Source organism: Cnephaeus nilssonii (assembly GCF_951640355.1).
Source record: "Cnephaeus nilssonii genome assembly, chromosome: 13".
NCBI classification, from domain to species: domain Eukaryota; kingdom Metazoa; phylum Chordata; class Mammalia; order Chiroptera; family Vespertilionidae; genus Cnephaeus; species Cnephaeus nilssonii.
In genome coordinates, this window is record NC_137084.1 from 41,722,549 (window position 1) to 41,733,564 (window position 11,016).

The 11,016-nt window shown below is 45.8% G+C and overlaps 1 protein-coding gene across 1 annotated transcript; it reads left to right on the forward strand.

Annotated features, from left to right (window-relative positions):
* Positions 1–1,200: 1,200 nt before the first annotated feature.
* On the forward strand, positions 1,201–10,679 carry LOC307110386 (uncharacterized protein). Its single transcript, XM_079789503.1, has 3 exons — positions 1,201–1,412; positions 3,797–3,852; positions 7,703–10,679. Exon 3 carries the CDS (start codon positions 7,759–7,761, stop codon positions 10,084–10,086), a length of 2,328 nt encoding a protein of 775 aa, XP_079645629.1. The 5' UTR covers positions 1,201–1,412; positions 3,797–3,852; positions 7,703–7,758; the 3' UTR covers positions 10,087–10,679.
* The last annotated feature ends 337 nt before the right edge of the window (positions 10,680–11,016 follow it).

The window sequence follows — 11,016 nt, forward strand, 5'->3', positions numbered from 1 at the left end:
GTTGTACATTTGAAACCTGTATGGTTTTGTGAATCAATGTCAGTCTAATAAATTCAATTTTAAAAAATTTTAATGAGAAAAAAAATCTCCCTCCTGCACTTATTTTACAACTCCCTTGTAGTGCATGGAACAGATGGAACTATTTCTATACCTAACCCCTAACCAAGCTAGTCCCCCTCAAAGATACACACGCTGTTTCATTAAAGGGTGGCCAGGGAGTGGTTCCTTTCCTTGTTCCTGGGACGCCATGAGTGGGACCCACACTGAGGACCCGCAGGGGTAGGAGGAGTTGAGCCACCAGATGCAGTGACAGTGTACGAATCAAAGGGTCTTTTCTATCAAAATAATAATAGTTTAAATACTAACTTTATTTCCTTCTTATATAGCCTTGTTGTTGGGGTTTCCCTTCCTTGTACTTAGTTAAGCCCCATTTCCCGGTGTTCAGTGGGACCTGAAGTACCAACCCCACCCCTCAGGCGCCATTGGAATTAGCCATTCCCGCCAGATGGTGAAACCACGCCCTAAACCAATCGGAGCAAAGTGTAGCCAAGGAGCTACAGAGAGAACGACCCTCCCCTTCGCTGTGCTTTGCCCGCTCGCTTTTCCGGCGGCCTTGCACGCTTTAGGAGAAGTAACTTTGCGCCGAAACCGGTTTGGCTCAGTAGATAGAGTGTCGGCCTGCGGACTGAAAGGTCCCAGGTTTGATTCCGGTCAAGGGCATGTACATTGGCTGCCGGCACATCCCTGGTACGGGGTGTGCAAGAGGCAGCTGGTCCATGATTCTCTCTCATCGATGTTTCTACCTCTCTATCCCTCTCCCTTCCTCTCTGTAAAAAATCAATAAAATATATTTAAAAAAAAAAGAAGTAACTTTGCCTTGCCGAGCGGTTTCCAGTTCCCGTGGCCCCTTTTAAGAGCATTTCTAACAACAGCACCCAGACCACCAGCGCTCACTGAGCGCACCAGGGCTCGGGGCTGGGCCTCTAACCGGGCAGGACGGGGTAGCACCGCCCGGAGGACCTGATCCCACCACGGGGCTTCCGTCCCCTCTCACCAGCACCCCGGTCCGGCTGAGCGCCTAAGTCAGCCCGGACTGGGGGGCTGGCTCTGCCTGTGACGGGGCGGGACCAGGTAGCCCCGCCCACGAGGGCGGGTCCCCAGGACGGAGCTTCCGGTTACCACGTGTCCGCTCCCAGGGAATGGAGGTGCGCGCCCGCCCGGCGGTGTTGGTGCGCCCTGGCCCTCCCCGTCCGCTTTTCAGTGTCTGAGAGGCGGCCGCGGACTCCTCAGAAGTTCAGGGCTGGGCCCGTCCCCCACCCGTCCCCCGCGGAGCCGGGCCCGGAGAGCCTGCGGAGCGCCGGCGGCCGCTCCCTGCGGGACACAAAGGGAAACGCACAGGTGAAGTGTGGCAGGTGAGTCTGGCGGGGCAGAGGGAGGCGGCCCAGCGGACGGGCACTGGGCAACGAGGGGCAGGGAGGCAAAGAGATGGAGAGTGAAGGGAAGGACAGGAGGGAAAGTGTTCTGAAGACCAAGGGAGGAAAGTCTCCCCAAGAGCGGAGTGTTCCCCTGGGTTAGAGCCACCGAGACGCCGTGAGGACCCTAAGAACCAAATGAGGGCATTGGATTTGGCCAAGAGCGGTTTGTAGGTACATCCTGTCCCACTTTTACTGAAGCCCGAAAAGGTTTAGGTTTGGCATTGGGAACACAGGTTACAGAGGAGAGGTATGCTTAGTGTCCCCCCTTACCTGTTTCCAAAATAATGCATTAGTCCCTTGGAATTTCAAAAGGTAAGTAATTAAACCAAACTATCTCTTGGCTTTTATATGTTAGATTAGTTTAGATCCTTGGGGGAACACGTGTTTACACTGTCCTCTAGGCAAGGGCATCCAGGGATTAAGCATAAGGATTCCAGTAAACACCCGGGGGTCTGCATAAGCACAGACTTGTTTGGAAAGGTCAAGAAATAATTAGATGTGCCACCTTCGACACTCCCCTAAGTTGGAATTCCGTAAACAGGGCAGGCAGCCTTCCACTCACTTCCCTGTTATCAGAATGTCCTCCTTACAAACTTTCCAACCAAGTCTCTTGTGCTCCCCAACATGTAAGGAAGGGGTGAGAGAACAGTCAGAAACCTGGAGTGAATGAAACCTAAACTAGTCAGTACCTTGGAGCTTTAGCACATTTGTGGATGAGCATGGAGTGCATCCAACCTCCACATCGGAGGGTGACGGTGCAGCTTATAGCATAGAAAAGCTGAATAAAAGACTCAGAGCAACTGAAGGTATTAGAGAAAAATCAAGTCAGACAGAACTTGAAGGAAATTGCTGCAGAGAATGTGGGAGCACCTAGGCAAGCCCCACATTTACCTGTGCTTTCCCCCCAGAACATTTACTAACTCATAGAGCAGGGAACAGAGACCAAGCTGAAAGAGGTGGCCAGGGCTTGTGGCATTTCAGTTGGCTGGGAAGAAGGAAGTTGGAGTTCAGAGATACCATGGAGTCTGAGATTTGAAATGGAAGTGGGAACCTTAGAGAAACAAGCCCAAAATTCAATGTGCAGTGTCCACTTGAGGTGTTTGTCAGTTCCTAAGCTGTACATGCCCAGGGCAAGATTCCCAGCCCCTAGGTTGAAAGGAACACTTTCAAGGCTAAACAGTTGTGCAGCCCATTCAGTGTGGCTCAGAGGTTGAGCATTGACCTATGAACCAGGAGGTCACAGGTTGATTCTGAGTCAGGGCACATGCCGGGGTTGCAGGCTCAATCCCCAGTGTGGGGCGTGCAAAAGGCAGCTGATCAATGATTCTCTCAGCATGAGAATCTCTTTCTCCCTCCGTTTTTCTTCCTCTCTGAAATCAACACAAATATCCTATTTAATAAAGAGGGAATATGCAAATTAACTAACACAAAGATGGAGGTACCCACAGCAGAGGCAGGGGTTTTTGTAACACAAGATGGCTGCACCCAAGCAGAGGCTGAGTTCCAGTAATGAGACTTAATGAGCAATCAGCAGGAACCTGAGGCTGGGTCCTCCGGCCCTGGCACCAGGCTGGGGAACCTCACGTCACGTCCCCCCACCCAGCGGGACTTGACTGGGGCCCTCAAGACACATCCCTGGCCCGGGCCAGGGGACCTGAGGATGCACCCCCCCATCCGGCAGGGCTTCACTGCAGCCCTAAAGCTGTGCCCCCCACACCGGACCGGGGACCTAAGGCTATGCTCCCCACTGGCCAGGGGACCTGAGGCTGTGCTCCCCACCTGCGGGGGTGGGACCCGATGGCTCTGAGTCTTGCGTCATTGCAAAGAGCACACAGGTGGGTGGGGACTTGGCTCTGGGTCCCCTGGCACACTCCAGACTCTGACAGGAGGAAGATTTTCATATACATTTTACTAATTTTCTTTCATTATAGTGAAAGGGAAATAGTAATATTAAAATATCTGCTCTTATTAATTCCCTTTTGAATGTGCATGAATTTCTTGCACCAGGCCCCTAGTATAAAATTTTAAAAAGGTGTCACAGTGAGTATACAGTTGACATTTCTGCAATGAGTAAGAGGACAAAGAAATCAACATTTTTCATGCAATAAAAACATTTCCCTAGTTCTTTGAGACCCAAAATGAGAAATTTGTGAAACACTGGATGTGCCAATGAGTGTACCTGTGTACCGATCCTTTAATATCTTTTCAAAATTAAATTTCTAAAGTTTTACCTTTATATTAAGCACGATTATTTTTGCATACAATAAATCTAATTTGGAAGAAGTATTCAGGTTAATATTTTTCTCTGTGCTTCCTCCAAGCTACCTGAGCTCCAGCTGCTCTTCTTTCCCAAGAAGATCCATGAGACACTCCTCAGGTGAGTTCTAGTCCATAGTTCAGATTTTAGCCTCAGAAATATGTCCAAGCCTGAGTAGAGGAATATGTAACAGTGGCTTCTGCTCCCTCCCACCTGTCAGGATGACCTCCCCCGTGAGAAATCACATCCTGGGCTTGATGAGGTCTCAGTTTCCCTGCCTAAAGCTCGGTTCTCTCCAGCTGGGCTCTCCTCATCATTCTCAGACTTCTGTGATGTCACTACTTAGTTTACTGGAAATTACCATCCCCTGGAGCCAGGAGAACGGATTTACTGCCTGAACCTACTTTTTTTTCTGCAGTTTATCCAGTTACTTTCCCTGGGCCTCACTGAGACCTGTGCAGCTCTAATGGCAGTTGTCCGAGATTTCCCAGGACTGAGAGGTTTTCCCAGGAGGCAGACTAGGATGACAGAGCAGCCCAAGGAAAACTGGGTTGAGTCGGTCCCCCTCTTAACGGTGGAGTTTGTCGTCTGAACTCGTACACATGTGAAGTTCTTGCCCTTCCTGTTGAGGATGTGCCAGGGGGTGTACCAGTGTACCAATCCGTTAGTGTTTTTGTCAAACTTAAATTTCCAGAGTTTCACTTTCCATATTAAGCACTATCATTTTGAGCAGACAGTAAGTCTACATTTAGAAGGAGGCTGTTGACAATAAACGTGGGAAGGTACCTGAGGAAACAACCCCTTCAATTAAGTGACTGCTTCATATAGGCCTCTCTGCTCTGCAAATGGGGAACATGTAGAGCAAGAATTCTCTCAGAGCCTTATCTTCTCTAGGTAGGACAGGACTTTGTGTCGTCACAAAATTATCTCCAGTGCTATGGTAACTGTTTCTCTCCATCTTGTGCTTAGCCTCGGGGAAGTATTCTTAGCATGTGCCAGTGCTGTCACAGATGACAGATGTGGCACTAAGAGCTAGAGGAAGTGGTGACGTGTGGCTCCATGGAACTTCCGGAGATCTGTCAGTTCTGGCCACTGTTGACCTCGTCATCAATTTCAGATTTTTTACTATTAGCTAAACATGATGTATTTAATTTTCATTTTTACTGAGATGGTTTTCTCTTATAGTTAGTGGGTTTTTGTTTGTTTTAATAAATTGTTATTATTCAGATTATTCCAATTGTTCCTCTTTATTCCCCACATAGCTCCCCTCCACCCGGTTCCCACCCCACCCTCTGCCCTTACCTCCCCACCACTGTCCTCAGGCATAGGTGTACAATTTTTGTCCAATCTCTTCCCGCACCCTACACCCCTCCCACCCCCCAAGAATTGTTAGTCCGCTCAGTTTCTATGCCCCTGATTATATTATATTCACCAGTTTATTCTGTTCATCAGATTATTTATTCCTTGATTTTTAGATCCACTTGTTCATAGATATGTATTTGTTGTTCATAATTTTTATCTTTACCTTTTTTTTCTTCCTCTTGTTACAAAACACGTTTCAGCATTTCATATAATACTGGTTTAGTGGTGATGAACTCCTTTAGCTTTTTCTTGTCTGTGAAACTTTTGTCTGACCTTCAATTCTGAATGATAGCTTTGCTGGGTAGAGTAATCTTGGTTGTAGGTTCTTGCTATTCATCACTTTGAATATTTCTTGCCACTCCCTTCTGACCTACATAGTTTCTGTTGAGAAATCAGCTGACAATCGTATGGGTGCTCCCTTGTAGGTAACTAACTGTTTTTCTCTTGCTGCTTTTAAGATTCTCTCTTTCTCTTTTGCTCTTGGCATTTTAATTATGATGTGTCTTGGTGTGGTCCTCTTTGGATTCCTTTTCTTTGGGGGTTCTCTGCGCTTCCTGGTGTCATAAGTCTATTTCTTTCACTAGGTGGGGCAAGTTTTCTGTTATTATTTCTTCAAATAGGTTTTCAGTATCTTGCTCTCTCCCTTCTTCTAGCACCCCCATAATTCAGATGTTGGTATGCTTGACGTTGTCCCAAAGGCTACTTACACTATCTTCATATTTTTGGATTCTTTTTTCTTTTTGCTTTTCCAGTTTAGTGTTTTTTGCTTCTTTGTATTTCAAATCTTTGACTTGATTCTTGCGATCCTCTAGTCTTCTGTTGGATCTCTGTATATTATTCTTAATATCAGTCAGTGTTAATTTCTAATTGATCCTTTTTCATAGCCTTGAGGGTCTCACTAAATTTATCAGGCTTTTCTAGAAAATTCTTGAAAAACCTTATAACCATGATTTTGAACTCTATATCCAGGTGTTTGCTTTCTTCCATTTCTTTCATTTGTGACCTATTTCTTTGTCTTTGCATTTTGCCTGCTTCCCTGGGTTGATAGAGTGGTTTTGTGTGCTAGGTGTCCTATAGGGCCCAGTGGCTCAGCCTCCCCAGTTACCTGAGGTGGACACTCTTGGTGCACCCCTTTGTGGGCTGTGTGCACAGTCTTGTTATAGTTAAGCCTTGATTCCTGTTGGTATCACTGGGAGGAATTGTCCTCCAGGGCAATTAGCAGTGAGGATCAGCTGTGTCTACGATGGGAGAACTTCTGTTCTGGAGACACACGAGTGTGTCCCTTATGGATATGAGGAGTTGTAATCTGGATGGTCCCACTCTGACCCCTGGGTACACTGGCTCTTTGATCTTCAAGGAGGTGCGAATTTAGCCTCTGCCTGAGGCCACCCAGCAGCAGCTATAGAGAGATCTGCAGATTCCTCTTCTTTGCTTGGGTTTTGGAGGTGCGCTGATGAGGCCCAGCTGTGAAGCAATGCAAGCTGCTGTGGGGCCTTGGGCCTTCTTTTGGATGTTCTGGGTCTCACTGACTCAGCTGCAGTTTGTTAAGTAAGTTCAGATTCCAAAGGACCAAGCTATTCATATGTAAAAGCCTCTGTGCACAGCTTGGATGGGGCAGAGTCTCAGGGCAGAGGAAACAGCAATGGCTTCCCATCAGCCCTGTCCTAAGAGGCCCCCGAGTCTCAGTGTACTGGAGTAATAACTGCACGCACCTCTGAGAGAATGCTGCCCTTATATTCCGCCCGCTGCCAGACAGTCCACTTTCTCCCCATATGAGTCTGGGTCCCCAGAGTCTCACCCAAAAGTGGAGTTCAGAGCATTAGGGAGCTTTTCTCTCTCTCCCACCTGATGAAGACAGCCGTGTACTCAGTTGCCAGCCCTCTTCACGTGCGCCTCTGTACTTCTGCAGCTCCTCTCACTCTCAGTGTGCTTTTCTCTTCCCTTATGGTTGTAGAATTTCCACTCAGTCAACCTTTCTGTGGTTCTGGATTATGTCTGTTTTGTCTTTTAGTTGTAGTTTTGAAGTTGTTGTGTGAGACAGCAGTTCATGTGTTTACCTATGCCCCCATCTTGGCTTCTGTTAGTGTTTTGTTAATCTTATGAATGTCTTTTTTGTTACTACTTCTTTTTTATTCATTTAAAAAATTTTTATCCTAGAAAAAAATATGTTTCTCTCAAAGTTATTTTCTGTCTCTCTGTAATTACTTCTGTGAGAATGTCCATCATCTCCAGACACTTTTTCATCTGAAATCAGTACCAATTCTCTTATATATCTGTGACCACACACATGAGTTTGTTTATCTCATCCAAATTACTTCAAACCCAGGCAACAAGTGCACTTTAGGACTTGGGTAAACTGACTCATTTTAAGCTATGCTTGCTCATACAGATTATATGAGGTTCTTATAGAAAGTTTTGCAGTGCATTTGTTTGCCGTTTTTAAAATCACCAGTTGGCCCTAGCTAGTTTGGCTCAGTGGAAGAGCGTTGGCCTGTGGACTGAAGGTTCCCAGGTTTGATTCCTGTCAAGGGCATATGCCTAGGTATAAATAAAGTCAATAGTTGACTTCCAGTGTTCTCCTTGTGATGGCCATTTACTCATCTATCAGGATCACCTACGTGGACCAGAGCATCCTGAGCACTGCGTCTTGGTGGAGATGCCAGAATGAGAAGGTGCAGGAGTCCTGGTTCCCACCAACCAGCCTCCCAGGTGACCAGTGCTGGGCCTGGGACAGGGACCACTGTGTCCCTGGCTGCCTCCTCTCCTGCCACCCTTACCCTGTTCAACCCACAGAGGCCCTCAGCTGAGGTTGGTGTGACCTTTGAGGATATTGCTGTGCGCTTCTCTAAGAAGGAATGGTGCCTCCTTGATGAGGCTCAGAGACACCTGTTCCTGGAAGTGATGCTGGAGAACTTTGAACTCATATCCTCTCTAGGTTGCTGCTGTGGAGCAGAGGATGTGGAGGCACCTACTGAACAGCATGTTTCTGTGAGATTGTCACAGGCAAAGAACCGCAATGTAGCTTTGTCCTCCCAAAAGAGTCATCCCTGTGAGAGTTGTGGGGCAGTCCTGAGAGACATTTTCCAGTTGGTTGAGCAGCAGGGAACACAACACAGCCTGAAACTGTTGAGGTGTGGGGCATGTGCAAAGCAGTTTTATTTCAGCAAGAAAGCCATTGGCTGCAACCAGATGCTTGCTCAGGATCATAGTGTCCGTAATGGAATACAGTGTCTGCTGTGCCGTAAATGTGACAAATCTTTTACAAAAATCTCTGATCTCCATCATCATCAGAAATTACACACTGTAGAAAGGCCATACGAGTGCAGTGAATGTGGGATGTGCTATAAAAAACACTCCTCACTCATTCAACACCAGCAAGTTCATTCTATAGAAGTGCGTCATGAGTGTGGCGAATGTGGGAAATTCTTTAGCCAAAGGGGACACCTTGTGCAACATCAGAGAGTTCACACTGGAGAAAAGCCATATAAAGGTGATGAGTGTGGGAAATCCTTTAGTCAAAGTTCTACCCTCGCCCAACACCAGAGAGTTCACAGTGGAGAAAAGCCATTTCAGTGTGTTGAATGTGGGAAATATTTTGCCAGAATCTCTGGCCTTTATTGTCATCAGAGACTTCACACTGGAGAAAGGCATTATAAGTGCAGTCATTGTGGGAAATCTTTTACCAGGAGCTGTCATTTGAGTTATCATCAGAAAAGTCACACTGGAGAAAGGTCTTATGAGTGCAGTCAGTGTGGGAAATCTTTTACCACTAGCAGAGGCCTCCTTTATCATCAGAGACTTCACACTGGAGAAAGGCCTTATGAATGCAGTGAATGTGGGAAATCTTTTGTTACGACTTCTAAGTTGAGTTATCACCAGAAATGTCACACTGAAGAAAAACATGAGTGCAGTCAGTGTGGGAAATCTTTTGCCACTAGGGAAGGCTTTCGTCACCATCAGAGACTTCACACTGGAGAAAGGCCTTATGAGTGCAGTCATTGTGGGAAATCTTTTACCACTAGCGGAGGCCGCCTTTATCATCAGGGACTTCACACTGGAGAAAGGCCTTATGAGTGCAGTGAATGTGGGAAATCTTTTGTCTCGACTTCTAAGTTGAGTTATCATCAGAAAAGTCACACTGGAGAAAGGTCTTATGAGTGCAGTCAGTGTGGGAAATCTTTTACCAGTAGTGGAGGCCTCCGTTATCATCAGAGACTTCACACTGGAGAAAGGCCTTATAAGTGCAGTGAATGTGGCAAATCTTTTGTCACAACCTCTAAGTTGAGTTATCATCAGAAATGCCACACTGAAGAAAAACATGAATGCCGTCAGTGTGGGAAATCTTTTGCCACTAGGGAAGGCCTTCGTCACCATCAGAGACTTCACACTGGAGAAAAACATGAATGCAGTCAGTGTGGGAAATCTTTTACCACTAATGGTGGCCTTTGTCGCCATCAGAGACTTCACTCTGGAGAAAAACATGAATGCAGTCATTGTGGGAAATCTTTTACCACTCGCAAAGGACTCCTGTATCATAAGAGACTTCACACTGGAGAAAGGCCTTATGAGTGCACTCATTGTGGGAAATCTTTTATCACTAGCGGAGTCCTCCTTTATCATCAGAGACTTCACACTGGAGAAAGGCCTTATGAGTGCAGTCAGTGTGAGAAATCTTTTACCACTAGTGGAGGCCTCCGTGAGCATCAAAGAATTCACACTGGAGAAAGGCCTTATAAGTGCAGTCAGTGTGGGAAATCTTTTACCACTAGTGGTGGCCTTTGTCGCCATCAGAGACTTCACTCTGGAGAAAAACATGAATGCACTCATTGTGGGAAATCTTTTACCACTAGCGGAGGCCTCCTTTATCATCAGAGACTTCACACTGGAGAAAGGCCTTATGAATGCAGCCAATGTGGGAAATCGTTTACCATGAACAAACACTTGCATCGTCATCAGAGAGTTCACACGAGAAAGGCCTCAGGATTGCAGTGAATGAGGGAAATATTTTGCCAGCAACAGTCACTTTCTTTGTAATCATAGTGTTCGCAGGGTGTGCCCATACTTTTGAAAGGAATCACTTGCAAAGGGCATGTGTCCTAATGTCTGCAATTCCATAGGTGATGGTCACTTGGGTGTAGGACACTATGGTTTAGGGGAAAGCATAATTGCTACAGAATCACTGGCCTAATAGGGATTGTGCATAATTCTTAAAATGGAGATAGGTTTCATTTATCTTCATCAATAACTCAAAATGCAATGTCTAAGTCAGCGGAGAGGTGAATGTTTAACTTAAAGAAATTAGAAAGATGTGACGTAAGCATATTGCACATTTTTTCTTTCTTCCAGCAGTACATGACAGATTTAATTCCTCCACATCCTAGAAAAGATTTGGTATTGTCAGTCATCCTTTATTTAAACTTTTTTGTACCTTTATCATGCTATATCATTATTTGATTGCATTTTTTCTAAGGGTTTATGGTGAGCCTTTTTTCAGATGTGCATTTGCTATCTCTATATTTGGTTAAATGTCTGAGCATATGTTCTGCCAAATGTATGAGTTTTGGCAATTTTCTTTAACAAATGGACAGTGAAACAACAGAAATGCAGGGTAGAATTTCTCTCAGTTTGCGTCATTTTTGCTTTGTAGGGTAAGTGTTTTTCATATTGGAAATAAAATAAAATCAATAATTGACTCAAGATAAGTGTCTTATTTCATTCCTTTGGATGTGAGTACCTAGTTTTCCCCGCACTGTTTATTGAAGAGAAATTATCCTTTCCCAACTGTGTATTATTGGCTCGTTTGTCAGGGAGGAGTTGGCAGTATATGCAGGGGGCTAGAGGACTACTTGGAAATAGGACATTCTTGGGGACATCACAATGGGCTGCAGAGGTTATCAAGATGAGGCACTAAGGGGAAGGGAA